This window comes from Phascolarctos cinereus, unplaced genomic scaffold, assembly GCF_003287225.1.
Source record: "Phascolarctos cinereus isolate Bilbo 61053 unplaced genomic scaffold, phaCin_HiC Scaffold_726;HRSCAF=1367, whole genome shotgun sequence".
In the NCBI taxonomy this organism is placed as follows: domain Eukaryota; kingdom Metazoa; phylum Chordata; class Mammalia; order Diprotodontia; family Phascolarctidae; genus Phascolarctos; species Phascolarctos cinereus.
The window spans coordinates 243,840,423-243,866,032 of record NW_027556098.1 but is presented as its reverse complement, the minus strand read 5'-3'; the positions used below and the strand labels follow the sequence as shown (position 1 = coordinate 243,866,032).

The following is a 25,610-nucleotide window of genomic DNA, read 5'->3' as shown; positions in this document are numbered from 1 at the left end:
CTACATATAGTACAAAAATGTTGAGTTTCCATTCTCAATGATGATGAGAATAGATCACTGTAGAAATGATAGCAAATCTGTTTGAGTATCTAATTGTTGTCTTTCTAGTTTCATCTATAAATCTTTTGGGAAGATCTTGTTTATTTAGACCTCCTATAGGGAACCTGTTTTCCCTGGTTTCATGAACAATACTTTTCCTATTTCCCACCATCCTCTTATATATTCAAATGGATCTATGATCTCATCAATCCAGAAGCTCCCTCCAATGCCTGACCATTCTGTGTGACTCATATCCATTTTCTTCCCAAAAGTCAAACACAAGGGCTCCACCTTCACCTTCTCCTGACATTGAGTTGGTACTACTGGAGCATTCTGGCTGTGCAACTGTTATCGCTGCTATGTGACCATCTCATTTTCTCTTTCTGTCATACAAATCCTCAATGACATCCTTCACTTTTGTTTTTCATTGGAATGCTTCATGTATATTGTAGTTTGCTCACACCCACCATGAACTTTTCTCATCTTTCTCACTTCGCTCATTTTGAGTTCTTCGGAGATAATATCATCTCATATCTTGCTGCCGTATAGCAACACCAGCAAAAAAAAAACAACTTTAATTAGAAAGACAATTCTTTGCTATTATGGCAACCTGGGATCAGTAAAAGTGCTTTGCAGTTAATTTCTAGCTTGTTCTCTTCTTTTTCAACTCTGGACCTACTTCACTGTCCATCTGTATTGTCTGGCCCAGATATATATGATGCTGGACACAGGATGTTCATTCATATATATACTGAAATCTGAGCAACAGACATACTTCGTGTGTAGATGGTCAGGTCAAATTCTTTTGAATAAGGACAGAGCTCTTCTAGAAAGCAGTAATGGTGTTGGATTCTTCCACTTGCAACTTCACGTGGATTGTAACATTGGAAATAAAGATTTATGAAGAGATTTATGTGTATGTATGTATAAATAGGTATCAGCATGGTATGATGGAAAATTGTGAATTTGTAGTCAAGAGACTTCATTTATTAAAAATAATTGTAATGAACATATTACATTTATATGGTGCTATCCTCACAACAATCCTTTGATGCAGGTACAGTAACTATTATTATTATTATGCCCATTGTACACAAGGCAAGAGAGACTAAGAGATGTTAAATGACTTGCTCAGGGTCATACAGATCGTAAAGAAGAGAGGTAGGATTTTTAGCTCATATCTTCCCACTACAAATCCAGTATTTTCTACTACCCTCTTCTGATTTTGACAGTTATCATAAACAAGTAAGTTCCTTTACCTTCACTTTCCTCATTGGTTAAAATGAAGACATCACTTAAATTACATACTTCCCAAGGCTGTTAGGAAGAAAACACTTAGTAAATATTGCAGGTGTTATATATGCGAGTTATTTTTATATTTTACAACACATAAAAATGTACGATGAATTTAATCAAATACAAACACTTAAATAGATAATATGAACAAAAACAGGACTGTATATTAAATAAGACCCTTCTATGTACAAGTTTTTTTAAAGTATATATTAAAGAAGTTAATAACAAAATTGTTCTGCTTATGTCCTTTTCTGAACTTTTCTTCTGTGAATTTAAATTTTTTAAAATTGATATTCTTTTCTTTCTTAGGTTCCTTCTTTTTAAACCAATTTAAAAATTTCCTCCAATTTTATTTCATTTTACTAAATTCTGCTCTCTCTTCCACCCCTTCATTGAGAAGGCAAGAAAAACAACACCCATTGCAAATATGTATTATCATGCAAACACCCAAAAGAGAAGATATGCTTCTATCTGCACTCTGAGTTCATCAGCTCTATCTGGAGGTAGGTAGCATGTTTCATTATGAGTCTTTTGGAATTATGGTTGATCAAAGTTGCTAATTCTTTCAGAGTTGATTGTCTTTACAATACTGTTGTTACTTTACAATTGTGCCCCTAGTTTTGCTTACTTATCCTGCATCAGTTCATACTCCCTCTACCAATGCAGTTTAGTGCCTTTTATAGACAACCGTCTTTGGCACTGAGAGATTGAGGCAATTGCCCAGGGTCACCTGTATGTATCAGAGGCAGGACTTGATCTAAGATTTTCTTAACTCCAAGGCCAGTTCCCTATCCAATCCACCATTATACAGCCTCTATTGTTCTTTTATATTTGTATCAATTCTTTAGGAAACATTTTTACCATGTTAATTATGAGCTGGAAAAGTTTAAACTGATTCATGTTACTTGGTCCCTTAATCCTTTCAAGTCTTCCCCATAAAATTTCCTAAATTTAAAATCTAGACACAACACTTCATTTAATATTATGTTCTTTCTACATTAGCTGCTGCACTCTCTCCTCTTCTTCTCTTCCCCGTTTTCTCTCTCTGTCACACACACACACACACACACACACACACACACACACACACACACACACTCCATTACTTAAGCAAATTATCTTCTGCTTTGTGTGGCAGTGTACTGGCAGCCTGCATCCATTTATTTTTTTCCATGACTCACAGCAACAAAAAATAGCTTTGTTGTATGGTTTTCTTTCAGAGATCACAAAAAAAGAAAAACCTCCCTGTCATTCTTTTATTCAGTAAATGTATCACCAGAAAGCCTGGCCATCACAAAATAGTAAACAAACCTTATCCAACTTCAATGTATGCTCACAAGTATAACACTGAAGGCATTTTATATAATACATACCTCAAATATAAAAACATGCAAATAAACAATTAAAATTCAAACATGTGTGTACATACAGTCTTCTAGCAGTCTTAAAAACATCTGGTTCCCATTCCTCAATAATACTTATAAAATAAGAAACAAAATATAGTGAAATGAAAAAAAAAATCACCCAAAATATAACCCTAATATAGCAGGCCTCTGGGGTGCAGGTGGATATAAGGGGTAGGAATTACATTTTTAAAAAGCTAAATTGTTATACAAATGGTTAAACTAAAGAAGCAAGTGTTAATCTATAAATCTTTTTGTAGAAGAAAATAAGATCTATTAGGTACACAAAAGAAAAAGCATCTAGCTACAAAAACATTTATTTTGTTTTCCTTCGTAAAAATATGAATTCTTCCAAACTTTCCTCCCATAAAAATCTGTGACAATGGATCATTAAAAAGTTTCACTGTTTCCCTGAATTCTTCCCCAGCTCTGGGACCCCTCCAGAAGTCTCTACCATTTGGCAATAACATTTTACTTTGTTTTTCTTTGTTAAAAGTAAATATTTTATTGTTAACTTTCTTTTAGAGAAAGAAGACAGGCAAGAACTGTAAAGCAAAGGAAAAATTAAATTTTGTTTCAAATGGTAGAGAAGACAGGTTTAATGCATCAAAAAAGGGAAATGATTTATAATGGTTCTGTTATTCCACTAAATTTTTTCACCCTCCTGTATATAACTATCTCTCCATTAAGAGAAGGAAAAGGCCTCCCTCTTTTTCTTGTTTTGCAACTTTTGCTAACCAATATATGTCTAAAAAAGGAATATATTTATCTTAGGGAGAGCCTCAGAAAGTTGAATCAAAGCATTCAGAAGCAAGTCAGTCTTCACTGTCTGAGTGAACACCCACCCCTAGCACAGTATGCACTAATATCTCTCCTATCCCTACTAGGCTGTCAGCCTGACAATGTACCTATACTCCTATGAGGAGATATGGAGAGTCAGGGACACAATAAAGGCTCAGTCCTTCTACTTGTGAACCAAGATATGTTTAAGACATAAATGTGATTTCTTTAAAGCAAAGAAATACTAAAGGAAAAAAATCTTTCAAAATATCTGAAAAACCATGTTCCTCTCTCACAGATATGCAGAGCCTTACCTAAAACTGTTATTTTGCTTTAGCCAGATTTAAAATGAAAGTAGAAATGTTAGATATTTTAATTAATTACCAGTGATTATTTTGTAACTATAGGTGAATTATTTTTTAGTAAATGGAGATGAGAATGTCAAAGATTAATGAAAACTACTGTGTGTCACTGCAATAGGACTAAATTCCTCAAATAATTCTTTATGCCTTCCCTCAATCTATTTTAGAACACCAGGAAAACCAAAACATGAAAATAAATGTAATAGTCTCTCTCCTGAAATTATGACTACATTACTCCAAATTTTGTGTGCCTTATAGTGGTTACCACAAGAATCTATTAGCCAGCAGTGATTACAAAGGCACAGTCATACTATGGGATGGATTCACAGGACCACCATTATCTTGTTTTTTATGTTTCTTCCTCTTAACTTTTAATTAAGTGTTTCTACTTCTCCATATTTTGTAACCACCTCTTTCTTGGAAATTTTTCTACAGCAGACTAATCCTACTCCTTTATTTTACTTACTTTTGTCCCACTTCCTTCTTTCCGATCACCATCCTTAATGCCCTGGTCAGAAGGGACCAATTTCCTCAAATTCTTGCTAGGCTGTTCCTTCAACTGAACAAATGGTATTCTCACTCCTCCAGGAATTTGTACTTCTTCTCTGTTTTCCCTGTTCCCGCTGGCCTAGAGAATAAAGGATCAAACTTACCGCGAACTAATATGTATTTTTTTAGTCCCTTCCTTGAGCAATATTAAATTGTGCCATACTTGTCAAAAGTAACAGACAACAGGCATTACATAGACTCAAATTCCTTTTGTTTTCCTTCCTTCTGGTTTTGTTGCATTCATAAAAATACTTCCCTGATATTTTATTGTAACATTTGTCAACCTTGGGTTCTCAAAGGCTAAATCAGGGGATGCAAGCATTAGAAGATTCTATCACAGTTTGTAAAGGCTTTAGTTATAGTCCCAGCAAAGACTGCTGTCAAATTCATACCAACTAATTGGCAGACCACTAAACATGAATTATTTGCTCTGGCAAACAGTTTTTGTTCCCTGCGTCCCTGAAAATTCAAACCTCGAACTGTGGTGTTCACATTACTTCCTTAGGAGCAGCCATGTAACTTTACAAGGTCAACTAAAAAAAAAAATCTCACCCCAAGACAAGCTCATGAAAGTTTTTAATAAATAAAATTCTATGCTTTGAAATTTTAAATGAACTATCTCCCCCAGAATCAATAACAATGTACTGTACATAGTAGGAGCTCAAATGTATCTATACTAAGGTATATAATATACTTTAAAATTCAGAGAACTTACTCATTTAGAGTATGTTACCTTTCTTTTCAGTTTAATGGCAGCACCAAAAGAACACTAAAATGGTACTAATCTAAATTGTAGAGATTTAGGAATTTGTTTCTACCTAATACTAAAACAGACTAAATGATGGTATGAACTAGTCCAATAAATAAGTGATAAACCTTACAGGTAAGAGCCAAATTTGATATTCGACTTCCTGGAAGATAAAGATGAAAAACAGGGAAAGAAAAAGTTATTAATAAATATTTGTGTCACTGAAAAGAGAAATTTAAGAGAATTTAGGCTAAGGTCTCAGTTATCTCCCTTCCCTAATTATATTAACAAAAGATTAGTACCTGAGCTTACAAAATAAAATACAGATTAAGAAAAAAGGGCAAGGAAAATTTTCAAACTTCTGGGGAACCTCTTAATGAATTAACCCTCTGGCCAAATGTATGCCAAGAAAATTCCCTTTATTCATATGTGAAAAATGAATTTGAAAAAAACATAAAACGTATTCCCTTAAGTTATAATACTAAGATCAGAAAGCAGAAAGGGTATAATTATGAAGGGAATCAGAGCAATATATCAACATATTAATCTAATTGTCTTCTCTGTCCCACCGCATTCAATATAATAAAAGCTATATGCTTAAGGTAAAGAGGACTATACCAACTTCATTTTTATTGTTGATTTGCATCATTTTATATTTTATATTCACACACAAAGAACTTGAGATTTCATCAGTTTCTGCACCAATACAGATCTCAGCCTGTGACTCAGTGCATAAATCTTTAGTAGTTGCCTGAGGCACAAAGAGGTTAAAATGACTTCCCCAGCTAATGAGTGTTAAGAGGCAGGATTTCAACCCAGATCTCTCTGATTTCATGCCTGGCACTCGCTACCTTTTTTATACCCCAAATGATGCATACTTATTTGTATATTCATTTGGGAACCTGGAACCCTTGGAGAATGAGTCATTCTGAATAGCAGAGTTTTAGAGATTACTTGGGGCCTACCCTATTATAACTATACTGAATATAACTTAACTGCTTTTGGATGACTACACATCACCAACTACAAACAACAATAATTACACCTGTAAAATATTGATGCTTTTACTCATGACTTAGGGTTATTTGCTCCTAAACTAAATGACTGAAGACTGCTATAACTGAATTCTCATGCCTGCTTTTTCTGTTCCCTTCATTGCTGTTAAGCTATTTTTTCAGGTCAGTATTTCTTCCTGTAGCATCTTCTCACCCCTTTCTAACATTCTGAGGAGAATGCATGTACATGGGAATAAATATACTCTGAGTAAGGGGCCCTTTTATGAATAAAATGCAAAGGCTATATATCAGATAGATTTTGCTATATCTATTTTTGTTTAAACCCTTTTGCTTATTTTCAAATTGACAGCTGCATTTTGCTATATTCCAGATGGATGAGGTAGTTACAATTTTGGACAGTTCCAGGTTTTTTTGGAAGTTTTCCCTCACATTGACCTTGGTCTATAATGTACATTTTTCTAGAAATATGTAAAGGATATTCAAACACAGACTCAAATAAGTATAGAGAATTCTTTCATGGTTATCTGAAATTTACTCAACCAAAAAGTATTTAGCCATATGATACCCACTTGACTCTCGATGTTTCTGCTTCTATTATCAGACCTGGTATGAGGAATCTGTGTCATTACAGCCTCTATGTTTAACTGTTTATAGGAGGTTTTGAGTCTTCATTGTTAACACATGCAACTTAATTTTTCACATGTACTTGCCATGGGAAATATAATTTTCTGGCATTAAAAAATATATATTAGAAACTAGTAGGAGTTAGTCCAATGTTTTCCTTACTATTCAACCAATAAATAAATGTATAATGAATATTTAATATATACCTAGTTTTAAAAGTATGATCATAATCCATGGCATAGAAATATATACTTTGTTGGAAATATCTGAGTCTGCTTAATCGGACAAATTCAGTCTAGCAGGAGAATAAAAGTGGGAAGTAGTCAGAATGCAACTGGGTAAAAGGTAATTCATTGCAGTACTCATTCTTTGATCATTACTATCAGGAATGAGGATGAAGGGAAAAAAACCTTTAGGAATATGCCTCTTAAAGAGGCCACTGAAGACTATACAGATGAGAAATTGATTATAGTAACGATAATAACTCCTTGGGAAGATTAAAAAAAAACAGTGCTAGACAAGAACCAATTCTTTTGTTCCTATGTCATCTCAACATATGCCCTTTTCTTCCTTCTCCAATATCAGAAATGATTTGTGGCTATCACTAAGCTGCAACCATCTTTTTTGTGTATCTTTATGTTAATAGGTTATTTATATAAACAATACACACACACACACACACACACACGCACACACACACAAACAGGGTGTTCCAAAAGTCTTAGAACAGTTTTAAGATCGGTTTATAAGGAAAATAGTCATCTAACAATGACTGGTCTATAAAATGTAGAAACTAAAGCTCAAAGATGTCAAGTGAATTATTCACATTTGTGTAGCTATTAAATGATGAAAATGGAAGTTGACCAGACATACTGGTTCTGGGCCTTCTAAGCTTTTTGCTCCAACAATGCTGCCTTTCATCTGATGTTAATAAGATTTATATATGTAGTATACATTACTGATCTGGGCATAGAATGGTGTCTGTTACCAGACATGTCACAGAATCATAGAATAATGATAGAATTTTATATTTGGAGTTCACTGGTCATCTAGTCCAACTCATAACTGAATAGGAATGAGGTAACCAGAAGACACAGGCAAGTCACATCCACAGCAGATTGGTAGACACAGATTTTTCCAGGCCAATGGAAGATTTTGATATAGTAGAAGGGAGGCCAGGGATATTATCCATAAAGATCAAGAGGATTAACCTAGTTGTGGGAAGCTCATTCATTATAGATTTATCCTAGAATTAGGAAGTATGCTATTCACTCAAGAAAAAAAATGACAAAGTTCCCATCTTTAAGAAGATTATAGTCAAACTGGAGCCACAAAGTTTACAGAAGTTAAAAGCAACAGCAACTGATTATTGGTTGGCCTAAACATATGGTACTGAGCATATACATAATAGTTCAGAAAACAGGAGATCAAAGGATCTCAGAAATGAAAGAAACAACATTTGGTCCAACCCATATCTTAAGAAAATCACAACTAATTTCATCTAGCCTCTATTTAAAGACTTCTAGCAATAGGGAATTCACAAACTCCTAATATGATTCACCTTGAATTGAATTCAATACACCAAGTGTGATCTGATTTCCGCAAAGTACAGTACTTACTGGCTGGCTACAAAATATACATTAAAAAAGGCCACAGAGAAGATAAAGATGCAGAAGCGCAAAAATATTTGTATTGTAGTACTTTTTGCTGTAGCAAAGAACTGGCAACAGTAAATGTACATTGATTGGCAAATGGCTGAACAAATTATGGCACATAAATGTATGGAATACTATTGTACTTCAAGAAATGATCAAAGGAGTAAATTTCAGAGAAACCTAGGAAGACTTGCATGAACTGATGCAATATAAAGTAAACAGAACCAGTAATAGTATCATTGCATTGAAGTTTAGTATCAAAGTTTAGTGACTTTTTGGTTATAATTTTGAATTGTTTTTATAATATTTACTTCAATTCAGGATGCTACCAAAGTACATTTATACAACAACTACAACATTATAAAGGAAAAACAATTAAGAATTCTGATCAATGCTTTGATCACAACTCTAGAAGACAAATCATTCATCCTACCTCTTGGCAAAGAAGTGAGAGAGTAAAGTCACAGAATGAAACATATATTCGCTGACATGGCCAATGTGTGGAATTGTTTTGCATGATTGTACTTACTTGTTACAACAAAGGGTGAGACTTATGGAAGGGAGTGAAGGGTATGACAGTGATGGGAAAAAAAAAAGAAAGAAAGGAAATCATGTCAATGAAATATTTTAAAAATACACAGAAGAGAACAGAAGGAAATTCAAGACTGGATGTACAGAGTTAGAAAAACAAGATAACATTGAAATTATGAATTTGGGTAACTAGAAGAATGGTAATGTCTTCAACAGAAGAAGGGAAGTTTGGTAGAGAGATGGGTTTGGAAGGAGGAGATAATGGATTCAGGTTTAGATTGCTGAGTTTGAGATGTCCAATAGGTAGTTGTTGATACGGAATGAAAGCTCATGGGGCAGAAAAGAGCTGGATATATAGATCTGAGAGTTTATGTACAGAGATAATTAAATTCATGGGAACTGATAAGGTCACTATGTGAGAGGGTATAGAAAGAACAGAAGAGCTCCTGGAGCACAGCCTTAAGGTAGTCCCACAGACAGGGGATATTTCATGGATGATGAGCCAGCAAAGGAAACTTTCTTCCTTTAATTTAATTACCTAATTCTTCTCTTTATCCCCCCGCCCAGTTAAGTGGTTAATTAAAATCTTCCCTTCTCTCCTCTTCTTCATTTACTTGGTTTAAAATTTTTTTTCTATGCCTTTTTCTTAAGAGATTTCTTTACCCTATTCTCTTCATTAATTCTTTTGCTGTTCTGTTTGTTCTCAACTTTTATTCTTTATGATCTTTATATTTATTCCTTCTTTAGTCTCTTTGTGTCCCTCACAGAAATAAAAATTCTAAAATACCAATTTTGAGTTCTGCCTTTTAAACAATTTTTATGTTATTGTCTTATAAATCTTACCCTCTCCCTCCTCTTTTTTGTCTCATTCTTAGAAGTGGCAATCACTCTTAGAAGTACTTTGAGAAGTAGTGAGGCTGTTAAGTATTGCTCCCCATGGTAGAAATTTGTCTGAGTCTCTGACAGTTAGTCCACTTCTACCTCTAGTCTTCCTCAAAACTGTTTTCTTTCCCATTCACAATGGAATATCCTCTATGGGTCCATTACCCTCCCCTTCTTCTGGATCCTGATTGTACCCAGGAGCTCTGAAGCCACAACAACCTTTCCAAAGTGGTACTCTCTAAGCATTAAATTCCTGTAAATTCTATCCACTGTCAACAAAAAGAAACCATGGAGAGGTCAGACAGATAAGAGAAGAACCAGGAGAAATTAGTGTCAGGAAAACCCAGAGAGGAGAGAATATCCAGAACAGACCTGTCAAAAGTGTCAAATGCAGAGAGGCAATGAAGACTAAGAAAAGACCATCAGATATGGCAATTAAGAGATTGTCAGTAAGTCTGGAGAGAATAATTTCAGTTAAGAGGCTGGAAACCAAACTATAAAGGTTTGAAGAGTAAGAAGAAAGGAGCTGAAGCATCAATTGATGATAGCTTTTTCAAGGAGTCTGGCTGAAAAGGAGAGGAAAGAAACAATAATAGTATGAAGAGACAGTAGAGTCTAGTAAATGCTTTTTAGGAATGGAGGAAACTTGGGCATGTTCATGAGCAGCAAGGATGGAAAAAGTTGATGGGGAGAGGGAAGAGGACAAGGTTGAAGATAACGTGAAGGTGACAAATATGAGAGGGAAAGAGCAATCTGCTGGAAAAGACAGAAGGGGAAAGGATGAAGAAGGGTTGATCTTGACAAGGAAGGCTACCTCATTATCAGAGCCTGAAAGAAAGGAGAGAGTGGAGAGTGATGTCCAGGCGTCTTGACATGGAGAAGCAGAGAAGATCAGTTTCAACACTGATAACGTCACTGAAATAATCATCTACTTTCAAGACTGTGACATGGGTGGTATGGGCTGAGAAATGGAGAGAATCGATAGTTCACAAAAGAAAGCATATTTTGGGTGGAAAAAAAAACCAGAATTATTACATTATAGAAAACACTGTCAGCAGAGGAATAATATAGCTTAACAGTAAGAGTAGAGTTACTATTATGGGATGTTATTGCTGTGCTCCATTTTCCCATATGACTGGGAGACAAAGGCACTAGCAAAGTAGATGCTGATTTAAGTATCTAGGTGAACCAGTGAGATCATCTACTCCAATTCCTTCATTTATAAGAGGAAAAAAGCCTAGAGAGGTTAACATAGGTTATAAATATTATTTCTCTACTACACTTTTAGGGGGCATATATTTATTCTGTACATACTTACACATGTATGGGATAGAACATAAGCTCTTTGAGAGCCAGGATTGTTTCCTACTTTGTTTTTGTATTCCTAATGCCTTAGAAAGTTACTGATACAATAGGTGGTTAATCAATATTTGTTAAATGATATAAATACTATTTCAGTTTCCCCAGTAAGGAGGCAGGGGAAATGACAAAGAACAGGGTAGAGAAAAAAAAACTCACAAAGTAACAGTAAAAACCAATTGTATTTCTTTCCTATTTTTGATCCCTAAATTCTATATGACTATATTAAAAACAGTCCTCCATAACCAATACTTCTACCTTCAGCAGAGATTGGGGGGGTGGGGAGAGATGCTGTAAGGAAGTACTTCATTTGGAGTCAGAGGACTCGGTTTGAATCCTAGCTCTGCCATTTACTTATTTAGACAAGTCACTTAACCTCTGTTGGTTTATTTCCTTATTTACCAAATAAAGGAGATTGACTAAATGACCTTTAAAATCTCTTCCAGCTCTAACTTTATGACTCCATGGTCTACTCCAAGTTTCTACCCATGCTAGTACCTAGCCATCCTGTTAAACCAACTATTATTGCTCCTATTAACCTCACTTTTAACATTTGGACCCAATGGGGTACTGTATCCAATAAAAGAAGCTGAGCAGGAATGGAGTGTTCGTGTATTGTATAACAACTTTTTAGTTTAAAAAAAGTTTCCAGATGTAGATAGAAAATAAAAGTGAACTGTCCTACTCAAACTTATGCCTGGCTTCCCATTCTTATGACACAAAAGCAGTTTGCATTAGATACCAGAATACTTTTACATTAATGTACATATTGATATTGATACACAAGTTACCTGGATTCGAAGGTCAGACATTTGTTTCAATAGATCTTCAAAGAGCTCTCGATCTTCTTCAGGAAGTTCAGAAGATAAGACTACACCTACACAGGATCCTGACATTTGTAATGTTGCATCTGGGAACATATAGACTCCACTACTGCAACTCAGTACAGGAGACTGATTAGGCATCAGAGGATACAGCCAATCACAAACCTAAAGTGATTTTGAAACATTAGTTCTATTGGTAGGACTAATATTAGATTTTCTAATCAATAACAGAAATAACAATAAGTAACAGAAAATTAACATTTCAAAGACAAGTTTTTGACATGACATTGTAGAAAGCTTAAGACCTATCACTAAACACTAAAGATAAAATTTTAGTTTGCTAGAATGATCAGTATAGTGAACGGCTAAGTTTATTAAAAAGTCAAAATATATGTATTCTTAGCCAATGATGGGAAAAGTTAAATTTTACTAGCAAAGGGAATAGCTTAAAATGATCAAAATTTCTAGTAAGCTAAGCTTTTTATTATTCAAACCAGTCATCTCTTTGGGTAAAGTGTAAACCTTGAAGCAAGACAATTTATCAACAAACTACTGGTATTATGGTTCAATAATTTTATGTGGCCTTATCTAATGGATCAAATTTGGAGCTAGAACAGAAAAACTATGTCATTGGTTATGAAATAACAGCTTGAATTAAAATTGTGAATTCATTATTGAATAGTACAGTTTTATTGCTGTGAGATATCCAAAGATTAGTAAACTTCATTCCTAAAATCCTTCCCCTTCTTAAAAAGCAGATTATCATTATTAAATTATTCTACAAACTATCCCATTTTCTTTTATATTATTATGAATACATTTACAATTACAAAAGAGAAGATATAAAAAATCTTTTGGGACAAACTTTTCAGAAGGAAAAATTCCAAATATTTAACAACACAGACAAGATCTGCTACAGGTTAAGCTTAGATAAAAAGCATTGGCAAACCTTTAGTAGGGTCCTATTGTTTACTTACCACAAACAAATTCACTTTCCAAGAGAAGATCTCCATAAGCCAAGAAGGAAAGCTATCACTTTATAATTAAATTCAACAGTACAGGAAGAACAACTTTAGTAGTTTTTGAGATGCAAGGAACTAATGTGAGCTCTAACAACTCAACTTCTGAACATTAATTGGGGGTAGGATGTGAGAGAAAAAAACTGCATTCCTTTAAACTGTATTTTCCATAAATACTTGAATATGCTCCCTTTCAAAAAAGACACCAGTTAAATAAAATGAAGTTTGGGGCACAATTTTGCTTTAAGAATACCAAAGGATAAGATCAAGGGTAGAATTTATTAGGAAAAAAAAAGTGGTGGTAGTAATCATGATCTCAGATAAAGTTAAAGGTAAAATAGACTTTAATCAAAAGAGAAAAATAGGGAAACTACACTATATGTCAACTATATTAATCAGTATTGGTTTAGTATTTAAAATAACTAGATAGTATAAAGTTGAAATATTACTGTGGTATAGGAAAGATGAGTTGGTGGACTTAGAAAAATATGGAAAAACTTGGACTTATGAAGGAAGATGTCATCTACCCTCAGAGAAAAAGAGAACAAACAAGTATAGTATGTTCTTACATAGATGAATATGAATGTGCATGTCTGTATACGAATATGATTATAGATATCTAAGTATATGGACAGCTCTAGACACAATGTGTAGCATTTATTTTATAGGCTTTCTTGAAATGGAAATTTATTGCTGTACATTTTGAATCTTTCTTACATTCTGCTGTGTACATTGCAATGCCTTCTTTTCTTATTTTGTATTTAACTTTTAGTACTTAAGTTTATAATGTTTCTTTTTCTGTTCTTATTGTGCATTTAAGTTTTAGTATTTAAGTTTAAAATAAATTGATTTAAAAAAAGAATACCAAAGGAGGGATTAAAAAAGAACTCACGACACGGCTAGGCAAATAAACAGAGATATATCCTATGTAAGGAACTTAAATTTTAACTAAAAGAGCTAATTTTAGAATACAGGCTCCTGTAATTAAGTATAATATTCACAACATGACTTTGCTTCACTATTAACTATGTGCAAACATCTTCTTTTCCTTCACAGCAGATACATGAAAATTGGTTCTCCCACTATTTTACAATACAGAGAGGGGGAAAAACCCTTAGCACTCTAAACTGATCACTAAAAAGTGTTTCAGACATCCATCTTTCTCTTCTATCCCAAAGTTCATAAGCATTTATTTCAGATGAAACATTTACTAAGCATAAGGTACTGGGGCCAAAGAACAAAAACAAACCCCAATGGAAAAAAAAAAAGAATCTTTGCCTTGGTCCTTCTTAAGACCTCTTCACTGAGGCAATCTTTCCTACATTCACTATTACAGTCTCTCTCAGTTTTACTTTAGCTGTTTATTTCTTTTAATTATATTCTAATTACAGCTTAAGTATATGAGCACATACATAGTCTGTAAATATCAATCCTTTAACTCAATGTTGATGTTAAAGTTGGACTCAGTCTCACTGAGTTTATTCATAGAAAGGACTGGACACATTTCTTAAGATCAGTAATGGGTTTTCTAGAAAAAGCAGAACCATACAACGATTTCAACTATGTAAAGAAAGAAAACATCACATAGCAGCAAAAGTCACAATAAATAGAATAGACAGTGTCAGTGCTCCTTAGCTGAAATAATTTTCTGATGAAAGGAAGATTTAATAAAGGCGCATGGACACTTAATTGGAACCACCTTTTTTTCTGTGTGACTTAGCACAGTGTCTAGCACATAGGAGGTGCTTAATAAATGTTTACTGAGTAACTGACTGGTAGTTTTGTTTCTTCTAGGATGAATGGCCATCTTAAAAAAAAATCTCTGAAACAAACCAAATGCACCTCTGACTCATCTCAACCCTCTAAACTTCTTGTGGTAGAGCTCAAAGGAACTAGAACTTCCAAAGTACCTTCTGTGACTATTAGCCTAGATATAGCATAAAACATAAGCAACTAAAGATAACATTGTGTCAGGTGGCTTTCCACTTTTAAAATTTTTTTCTACTTGTTACCTGAAGAAATCCAGGGGGCCGATTTCGAGCCGCTTCACTGGTAGTGTCCAAGAATTTCACAATTCGAAGATATCCAGGATATGAAGGTGCACTAACTTCCCCTGCAGGAGTTACAAAGAAAATCTGTACTCCACTGGGTATTAAAATTAACTCTTCTACATCTACTCCTAGAGTCTCAAGAGGAGGTGGGCGAGTAGAAATTGCATAGTAGTCATCACCTACAGATGAAAATTCCCCAGATTCTGTTCCATAGGAGAGAGTATAGTGCCCATCTGCAGCACAGGGTGTATAAGCAGGTGGTGCTTCCAAAGATACAGGACTAACCACAGAAGGCTGCTCCATGCTTGTGGAGGGAGAATTCCCATTAACTTCCGTTTGTACAGATGGTGAAATCAAAGATGGAGGCAGACAAGGCTTTTCTGGCTTTCCATTAGGGGGCAACACAGCAGATAACTGGGACTCTTCGTGAAGATTACTTGGAACAAAAGAGGAAGGATTTTGCTCCAGGATTCCCAACCTAGTATTGACATTTTTCAATGTTTCTTGCATCTTCTGTTGCATCTGTCTAGCAGATTCCCAATCAGAACCTGTGCATTCAGGCCCAGAAGCTGAAATCCTGACTCCTTGGAGTAGATGTTCTCTTCCTTTACTGTAGTAATCCTTTGCTTTTTCCTTTTGCCCCATTTCGTCTGCATTCAGTCCTTTATTAACAAATACAAAGGCCTGCTTGTATGCTTCTTTTATGATCTTAATATTTGGAGGTTCTTCATTATGTGGTTCTTGCTCTTGTGCCATCACTACAAAACAAGAAATGTTATTATGACTTAATATGCCTGAAAGTGCTGGATACAACATATAGCTGTCTTTATTAATTGATAATGAGAACACATTTGCTGGCTAAGCATTTTATTACTGGTTTTCAAATCATGTGGTTCCTAATGGGAGAAATAAAGCAAAAGCTACTGACCTATATACTCAATAAGTCAGGCACTCAATAAACGTTTGTCAAGTGAGTACTACAGGACAGGCAGAGTACTAAGTAGGGATATAAAGAAAGGTAAAAGACAAGTCCCTGCACTCAAGGAACTCCATCTAATAGGGAAGAAAACATGCAAACAACTAGTTACAAACAAGCTGTATAAAAGATACTTAGACATGATCAATAGAATTATAAGATTAGGCCTGGTGGTCTTTGAGACCATTTGAGACTTAAGGAAGGCTGTAGCTTATGGAATCTATGCATGGAAACCACTGTTATAACGTAAGGTCTGATGATCTTGAGATCTTCCTGATAATCTCCTCTTAAGGGAGGCTGTAAGCTTATAGAATACATTCATGGAAAAATACTGACAATATTTTTGAAGTTTAGTATGGCTGTGTACCCCAAATAATATTTTGTCTACCACTAGTTTCTTTTTCTCCCTGACATGCAAACCCCCAAAATATTTTGCCCTGATAAGCAAATGGGCCAGCTCCAAGGGGGCCACCCAAAGTCAGAATATAAGTGCCTCACTCTCAGAAGTGTACTTTGGAAAATACCCTCCCCTCCAGCGGGAACACGCCTTCCCACTGAATGGACCCATGTCTCTATGCTTCCCAATGCCATGTGGCTCTTACATCAGTTATACTCTATATTAGTACGTAAATGAGTTGTATATTAGTTCACCTTCACTATCTCCTTCCCACTTCCCCTTTGCAACAAAGCTTTGCGCTGAACTGATTTCCTTTGTTCTACATGTTATTCTCAGCATCTGAACTCATTAAGTGGTTGTTTTCCCCTACAGGCCTCTCCTTAGATACAATCTGGACATTAGGATAAGGACTTAACTTATAGATAGCCACACCTACAAAGGAGAAGTATGGCACCACGATCCCAGTTGTAGAAAGCAAAGGTCAACAGGTGAACCCTACCTCTTCCCAGAAGAGATTTACTTACACCATAGGACTATCACAAAACAACAGGGAAGGCACTAAAATTAAGGGGGAATCAGGAAAGAATTTGCTATAGGAGATGGAATTTTAGCTGGAACTTGAAGGAAGCCAAGAAAGCCAGGAGGTGGAGATGAGGAGGGAGACATGGTGGGAGAATCAGTGAAATGACTAAGAGATGGGACATGGTTTATTTATACCAGTGTCTATACTAATCCTAATATCTGACTGAACAAAGATGTAGTTTTATTTTAGACACATTATTATAAACAAGAAGCATGCAAAAACAGATAAAATACATTTTAAAAAATGAAGCTTCAAAGAAACTCAATTTGCTTTTTGGGATGCCTCAGCCTACTGTATACATCCTTTATAGGTTTCTTGAGAAGCAGAAAGCATTTACAATTATAGCTTGATGTGTCTATAAGCTAAGTTGCACCCTGACCAAAAAGATAAGGAATGCATTTGCATTAACAATCTGATCTAAAAACAATCTAATCAGATGACCAGCTACAAGGCAAGACCAAAGGATAGCCCATAACTTTGAACAATAACAGAATATAGCATATTTTTTCCTGTGGTTAAACAGATATTTCTTTAGTTATAAAACAAGGAAATCAAAATTCATCTCAATTATGCTGCTATTGCTTTATGATAAATATTAAAGAGCAAGTAGTCCCCAAATTACACTGCTCCCCAGAATTCTCAAGCAGAACACACTTCAAACTCAAAATCTAATGATTTTAGCAACAGTATGACTTAGCACATAGTGCGTTCTCTTCTTACATACTTTTTCTCTGTCTTTTCCTCTCCTTCTTCCTTGAAAATAGGACTAATTATTTATTAGAGAATTAAGTACACAATGAGTACTATAGGAAGATTTTTTTAAGTCAATCTATAAAATTCTCTATATGCATGTGAAATTTTTTCTAATCATCTATATATTCCAAAGACCACATGCATATGAGGATATGGAAAGGAATGATCATGCCCTATGCTCAAGAGTCTTGGAGTAAGGACAGACCTGGTGACGATCCACCTCTGACAATTCTAAGCCTTGTAACAATGGGCAGGCCAATTAATGTCTGTACCTCAATTTCCCCACCTATATAGTACCTATTTACTATAGTACCTATAGTATTTTTATAGTACCTATCTCATAGGGCTGTGGGGATCTAATGAGTTAATATATGTGAAAAGAATGTTTTGTAAACCTTAATTTTAAAGTGCTACTGAGTGCTATAAAGTCAGCTATTATTATTCTCCAGGAATCCTACCAGCCCATTTGGGACCCTGGTTTATAAATTCTTGCAGTAGGGAAGACCCTACTGCCCCTGGCCTCTAGCTTTGAATCTCCTTTATTCTTCTGACTTTCAGCTCAAAAGTCAATCACCTTTGAACTCAAAGTCCACATCATTTCCCCTACCTGGTGATACTACCGAAGGAGAGTTGGGGGGGGAGGGAAGATAGTAAGAGAAAGCCTGTCATTCAGCTGTTTCCTGTGTTTTGAGAATGAATTATAACTGTCATTGTTTCCTTCAGAAAATCCTATGAACCACAGCCATTAAGTGTCTAAGGCTGCATTTGGACTCAGATCTTCCTGATTCTAATTCTAGCACTCCATCTACTTGACCACCTAGCTGCGAGTTTCCATTAAACTAGGGGGTCTTAAACTTGTTTGTGTGTCATAAACCTCTTTGGCAGTTTGGGGAAATCTTTTTCACAATGTTTTATTGGCTACATTCACAATTGAAGGAAATGTTTAATTTTAGTGAGATGTTAATGAAAATGATGTAATTTTTCCATCCAAGTACAGAGAACCCCTGAAACCTATCACTTAGACTCTGTGGGGGTCCATGTTCCCAGATTAAGATACTTGGAACTAACCCAGGCTGCTCCTTAATGATTTTGGTTAAAATGTGTATGTCATCCATTGGAACACTTAATAATTTTTTTTCTTTTTAGGCAGTTGGAGTTAAGTGACTTGCCCAAGGTCACACAGCTAGTGTCAAGTGTTTCATCTGAGGCCGGATTTGAACTCAGGTTCTCCTGACTTCAGGGTTGGTGCTACCTAGCTGCCCCTAACACTTAATAATTTTTAATGCACTGCAATGTTGAATGACATTTGCTTAATTTTTTTCTACAACTTTGCCAAATATTCTGTATTAGGGAAAACTAAAGATAAGCTTGAAAAAATTGAAGAGTTATTTAAAAAAACACAAAAAACAAACCTCAACCTATACATTGCCTGTTAAGGGGTTCAATTTCAATTTGGAATTACACAAGAAAAGTCACTAAATTATTTACATCCTTCGATTCAGGGATTCTACTACTGGGACTGTTTACTTCAAGGAGATTTTTGACAGAAAGACCCATAGGCACAAAAATATTCCAGAAATGTTTGTAATAGCAAAATGCTGGAAATAAAAGATGTGCCCAACAATGACTAATGGCTTTTATGAGATAATGTAGAGTAAAGAAAGCAAAGTCAAAAGAATAATGACTACCTAAAAGGTGACAGTGAGAGGCACTAATAATGCTCAATGTTAGATCCATAGTTTGGTTCAGTTTGAAGGATCCATCCCTCCTGTTTGTTTTTTTTTAAACTCCTGTTCTCAGCAAATTTGCAGGGTAAAATATGGAAAAAGCTTTGAAAATGTTAACATACTATTTAAATGCCATTACTGAGTGTTTGCTGGGATGTGATAAGTGGAAACAAAATGTAAAAATAAAAAATAAAACTTATATAGCACTTTAAGTTTTACAAAGTGCTTTTCCATCAAGGCAGCAACCCTGTAATGTACTATTAGCCCTATCAGCCCCATTTTAGATAGTTAAATTTAGGCTTTAGGGAAGCTGATTTGCTCAATATCAATCAGTTAATAAGTGGCAGGGCTAGGTCTCAAAACCAGGTCGTTTAATTCTAAACCCAGTACTCTTTCCACATCCCTGCAGCTTCAAACAGATTTTGTTTAAATACTAATTTTATTATTAAAAGCAGCAAGTTTCTCCACTTGCTCCCACTTTCAATCAAGTTTTTCATAAAATCAATAATCTGTTTCATTTTAATGATTAAAAGGTGAGAATGATACCTTGGAGATTCATAACACTGCTTATAATAATTTTTTCCACTGAAATTCAAATTATTTCTTAAAAGCATATATAATATGAATACATATCTACTTATATTTTTGAGGTTTCTACTTCAGACACAACGAAACCTCAAACACAGTGAAGAAATGGAGTCATAAGAAAAGGAATGGAAGGGCATAAAAAGCCTCAGGTACCTTATTTAAACATTCAAAATCAAAGAGGGGCTATTAGCCATGCACTGACTATAGATACAGATAAGTTGCAAGATAAATAGCACCATCCTCACTAATTATGATCCAGAAAGACCTAGCAAATATCACAAATGTGTTAACATAAATATGAGGAAAGTATTAATTCCTGACATTTCCACTAGTTTTCCTGATGGTAATCATGCCTTTTATTTTGCTGGTGCCTTGTCCTGCAATTTTTCTTTACCAGTTAAATCACCAGATTGAATCCATTAGATTGTAAACTCCCTGAAGACAGGGCCTATCTTAGGCTTCTTTTTGTATCCCTAGATCTTAGCAAGATGCCTGGCACGAATTAGGTGCTTAATAAAAGTTTATTTGTTGTTGTTGTTGTTTGTCCTTCCTTTTCCAAGAGGACCACAACATCAGGAAGATGATGGTATGACTTGCAAATGAATTGGATTTAAGTGAGGAAGGGCTGTGCAAAGTCACCAGCCTCACTTTCTCCTCCCCAGCCATCTGGGTTCAGCTGCAAGATAAAGATCAGGAGGACTGGAGATGACCCAGAGCCAAAACAAAAGGTTATTTAACTAAATCGCCAAGATCAAAGTGGAAGGGGGTTTGTGAAGTTGGGGGTGGGAGGCCAAATTCTTTTTTGTGGGACTCCAGGACGCTAACGAAGAGTCAGAGACAACTGAACAACAACAAAGGATCCTACTGGGCCAAAACAGGGTTTTTCTTTAAATGGGGGTTGGAGGAGGGGGGTCGGAGAGGCGGGGAAGTAAATCAGCTAGATCTCCATTGGTGAGACAGACCAGAAATCGGGCCCCCAACTTGCTGACTACACCAGAATGGATCCGATTCCCACACTGTATTCCGCCTAAAGAGATGCCTTTGGACAGTTAGCTCAACTGCACATTCATGGTTTCCAGGACTCTGCGGGGTGGCGAGGGGGGCTGGGGGTGGGGGCCGGCATACGCTGACTCAGCAGTTCGGCACGCCCCTTCCTCTGCTCCTCTCGCTCCTTCTCGCTCCTTCTCTCTCCATCTCTCTCTCTCCTCTCTCCTCTCTCCTCTCTCCTCTCTCCTCTCTCCTCTCTCTCTCTCTCTCTCTCTCTCTCTCTCTCGTGTTTCCCGCTCACTCGGCACTTACCTGCACCAGGGGCTCTACGCCGCGAACGCTCACACTCACCGGGCTATTCCTGGCCTGAACTCGAAACTCCCCCCCGGCTTTTACCTGTCAAAATTCTGCTTCGTGAGCGCCAGCTCTCAGGGAGATGTAGATGCCACCTGGATGCCTACGGGCACTGACCGTCCAGGTCCACCTGCCGCGAGAAGCTTCCGAAGTTCTCCGAGCTCCGTTTCCCCGCCCCTCGGGCAGGCCAGGCTCGTGACGTCAGCCCAACAAGCGTCCTAGGGAGGGGGGGAGGGGAGGCTCGATCCAGCCCCCCGGACACCCCGACGTCCCGCGGCCGGGCCGGCCCTCTTCCAACGGCCGAGCTCGACCCCTCTCCCTCACCCAGGGCCCACGGCTTCGCGGCCAGCTCCCCGAAACCTGAGCCTTCCTCTCGGGTGTCACCCACCCGGCGGGGTTTCCCCGTCGGCCATCGCCCGATTACCCCCGCCCCCTCTTGTAGCCTTTCTCCTCTCCAAGCCCTTCACCCCCAAGGACGGCTAAAACCCTCACCCCAGGCTGTTCGAGACTGGGGTGAAGACCGAAAGCAGAGAGCGCGTGACTGGAATCTCAGCGCGAGAACTAGAGCCAAAGCCGGCCAGTGGCTTTGGCTTTATTTACTACTGACTCGGCCTAGGCCGCCTACATCCCCGCCCCCCTCCTTTCCCAGGCCCGTTTCCCCACCTCCCGCAGTCCCCTTTCCGCCCCTGCGCAGGCGCCCTGGAGACTGCTGAGCCTAGCTGTGGGACTGACTCGTTCTGGACCGCTTAGTCTCGGGCGCTTTGAACTTGGAGTGTTAGAAATAGACCACTGAGCGACCGCCTCGCGCCACTAGAGGGCACACCGAGGCAGTTGTCGGGCTCCGGCTTCTCCGTTGGGGGTGGTATTTTTGAGATAGTATTTGCTATTATTTGCTTCTTGGGTTGTATTGTTATTATTATAATAGCTTACATTTATATAGAGCTTTAAAGTTTGGAATGCTCTTTAATCTATTTAATATGAATTACCTATTATTGTATATAAGATATATACGCATATAATTTAGAAATATTTGTGTTGTATTGCTATTGCTATAAATATTTTGTATTTTTAAGAGGAAGTTGTCAAGTTCTAATGCCCTGCAGATTTTCTGAATGGATAATTACAACTTTAAATAAAACATTCCCCTGGAAAGGATCCCACAAGGTGTAGTTAGAAAGGGTTTGGGACATCAGTGTACCACTGACATAGCTTTGTGGCTATGGAAGTGACAACCTGCATGGGTCCCAATTTTTTCCTTAGTGTGAAATAGGTATATAAACATTATTTATAAACATTAAAGTGCTATGTGAATGTCAGTTATCTTTACAGAAATTACAGGTAAACTAGGTTGTGTAAATTAAGAGTATTGCCTATATACGCTATCTACCTCCTAACAAAGAAGTAATAGATTTAGAGTAGTGAATGAAACGTATATTTTTTGGATGTGGCCATTGAGATCGTTTTTTGTTTTTGTTTTTTGCCCTGGGGAAGGGGGGGTATAATTGATTTTTGTTCATTAAAAAAAATAAAAAATTTTAAAGTGGTATCTTCAGAGAGCATCAAGAAATCTTAGTAAATGAAAAATTAGGTAATTTTTTCTCATAATTTAAAAAAGTTGTAATGTCATTTGGCTAGGAAGGGGAAAGAGTAGAATTTACTTCCTTCCCTCAAAATTTCTGTTTCTTCAAAATCTGCAATACACTTTAGATATCAGTGTCCTACAGAGAAAAATTAATCTTCCACCATTGACCAAAACATTTTCAGATTTGATCTTTTAAAGAGATATTTTAAAATTGTGTTTGAAAAACACAGCAATACAAGGCTTTTTAGGGCAAAGATGAGGCTTGATTGAGTCTCTTAATTACCTTGTCTCACTTGACAGGATGCTACCTGTTACTTTTGACAGATGAGAACAAGCAACCGGTCAGAGGTCTGAATAAGATGGAAGTTGCAGGAATGTAGAAAGAGCAATGGATTAAGAATTAAAAGACCTGGTTTTGAGACCTAGCCCTGCTGCTTATTAGCTAGGTGACCTTACATGAGTCAGGCTTTTATTTATCTATAAAATGGGGCAAATAGGACATTACAGGACTGCTGCCATGATTAAAAAGCACTTTATAAAACTTTATAGTGCTATAAAAATTTATTTTGTCAGTTGACAAAACTTTTTCTTTTTTTTGAAGATTTATTGATAAATTTTTATGATATCCCACAAACACTCCTAATGATGACATTTAAATAACATTTTAATGTTTTCAAAGCATTTTACATGTATCATCTAGCAAAAATGATGAAAATAGGAGGGATGGATTCTTCAAATTGGAACCATACTATGGTTCTAACATTGAGCACTGTATTTGACTAGAGTTTTGGTACCTCTCACTGTTAACCTTTTTAAACATTGTAGGCCTTGAACTTTTGACTTCATTTTCTTTACTCTTCATTATCTCATAAGAACATTAGCCATTGTTAAGCACATGTTTTGTTTCCAGTGTTTTATTATTACAAATATTGCTGTTCTGGAATGTTTTTGTGTCTGTGGGTCTTTTCTTTCTGTCAGTATCTTCTTGAGGTAAGTAGTCCCAGTAGTTGAATCTCTGTGCAAAGGGATATAAATAATTTAGTGACTTTTCTTTGTAATTCCAAATCAACCATAGCCTTTAGTCTAGGTGTTAAAATTCCTTGATCAATTTAGAAATTGTTGAAAGACATTAATTAAAGGAAGTATCATTATACTGAAAGTATTGGTGGCCTTTCTTTTTTAAAAAATACATACATACAGGGCAGAGCCAAGAAGTCATAGTAAAAGCAGTGACTTGCTTGAGCTCTCCCCCAAACCACTCTAAATACCTGTAAAAAATGGCTCTAAACAAATTCTAAAGCAGCAGAACCCACAAAAAGACAGAAGGAAACAAATTTCCAGCCTAAGACAACCTGGATGGTTGATTGGAAAGGTCTATTGTGCCAGGCTGGGAGAGGAACAGCTTGGGCAGTCAGGCAAAACAGGCCTCAGTGAACCTGGAGCAGACCTCAGAGGACTGAATCACAAGCAGCTGTGGCAGTTTCTGGACTTCTCAACCCACAAACACCAAAGACAACTTAGAAGGTCAGTAGGAAAAGATTGTGATGATGGTGAGAGAGAAGCTAGGTCCCAGCCCCAGTCCTGGCACAGCCCCAGGGCAGCAGCTGCTTCCAGGGCTCTCAGCCCACAGAATGAGGGGGAAATCCAGTGGCTGATCAGAGGGGGATTGCAGGGATCTCTTTCCTGGTGCTGAGGAAGGACTTTCTTACTTTTCCCTTGCTTAGATCTGGGTCACAGTTCTGAGTGGTGGTCCTGGGGTGAGGAGGAGTGCTGGTGTGGTGGAGCTTGAGGTAGCAGTACAGAGAGAATGCTGCTCACAGTTCCAAGGCAGAAAAGAGTGCTTGTGGTCACTCACAGACCAGAGCACAGGCCAGGAAAGGAGTAAACACCTCGCCTCTGATCATACCATCTTGGAAGAACTGAAAATTTACAGGTCCCTAGAAGTATCTCTGAAAACAGCTACACAGAACTGGCCAAGCTTGGGACAGTACATTCTCTACACTGGAAGCAGACCCCCCACCTTAAGAAAGAGTTTAAAACTCAAGTAATTGGCTAGAAATATGCACAAACTGCACAAAAAAGTCAGACTATAGAATCTCTCTTTGGTGACAAAGAAAATCAAAACATACAACCAGAAGAAGACAACAAAGTCAAAACTCCTACATCCAAAGCCTCCAAGAAAAATATGAATCAGTCCCAGGCCATGGAAGAGCTCAAAAAGGATCTTGAGAAGCAAGTAAGAGAAGTAAAGGAAAAACTGGGAAGAGAAATGAGAGTGATGCAAGAAAATCATAAAAAACAAGCCAACAGCTTGCTAAAGGAGACCTCAAAATATACTGAAGAAAATAACACCTTCAAAAATAGCCTAACCCAAATGGCAAAAGAGGTCCAAAAACCCAATGAGGAGAAGAATGCCTTAAAAAGCAAATTGGCCAATGGAAAAGGAAGTCCAAAAGCTACTGAAGAAAATACTTCCTTAAAAATTAGAATGGAACAAATAGAAGCTGGTGACTTCATGAGAAATC

The 25,610-nt window shown here is 36.7% G+C and overlaps 1 protein-coding gene across 5 annotated transcripts in view; it reads right to left on the bottom strand.

Moving 5' to 3' along the window:
* The window catches only part of SPART (spartin), a 44,785-nt gene extending 22,651 nt beyond the window's left edge, over positions 1 to 22,134 (bottom strand). Inside the window, exons 1-5 of one of the 5 annotated variants that reach the window (XM_078147052.1) lie at positions 21,996 to 22,134; positions 21,462 to 21,721; positions 15,100 to 15,896; positions 12,036 to 12,233; positions 4,347 to 4,508 (exon numbers count right to left, since the gene is read on the bottom strand). In XM_078147052.1, coding sequence (XP_078003178.1) covers positions 4,347 to 4,508; positions 12,036 to 12,233; positions 15,100 to 15,894 — 1,155 coding nt within the window. In that variant the 5' untranslated portion in view covers positions 15,895 to 15,896; positions 21,462 to 21,721; positions 21,996 to 22,134. Of the gene's footprint in view, positions 1 to 4,346; positions 4,509 to 12,035; positions 12,234 to 15,099; positions 15,897 to 21,461 lie in introns of all 5 variants that reach the window. The other 4 variants (XM_020978712.2, XM_020978713.2, XM_020978716.2 and 1 more) reach the window with 4 other exon arrangements.
* Between the last annotated feature and the right edge of the window lie 3,476 nt (positions 22,135 to 25,610).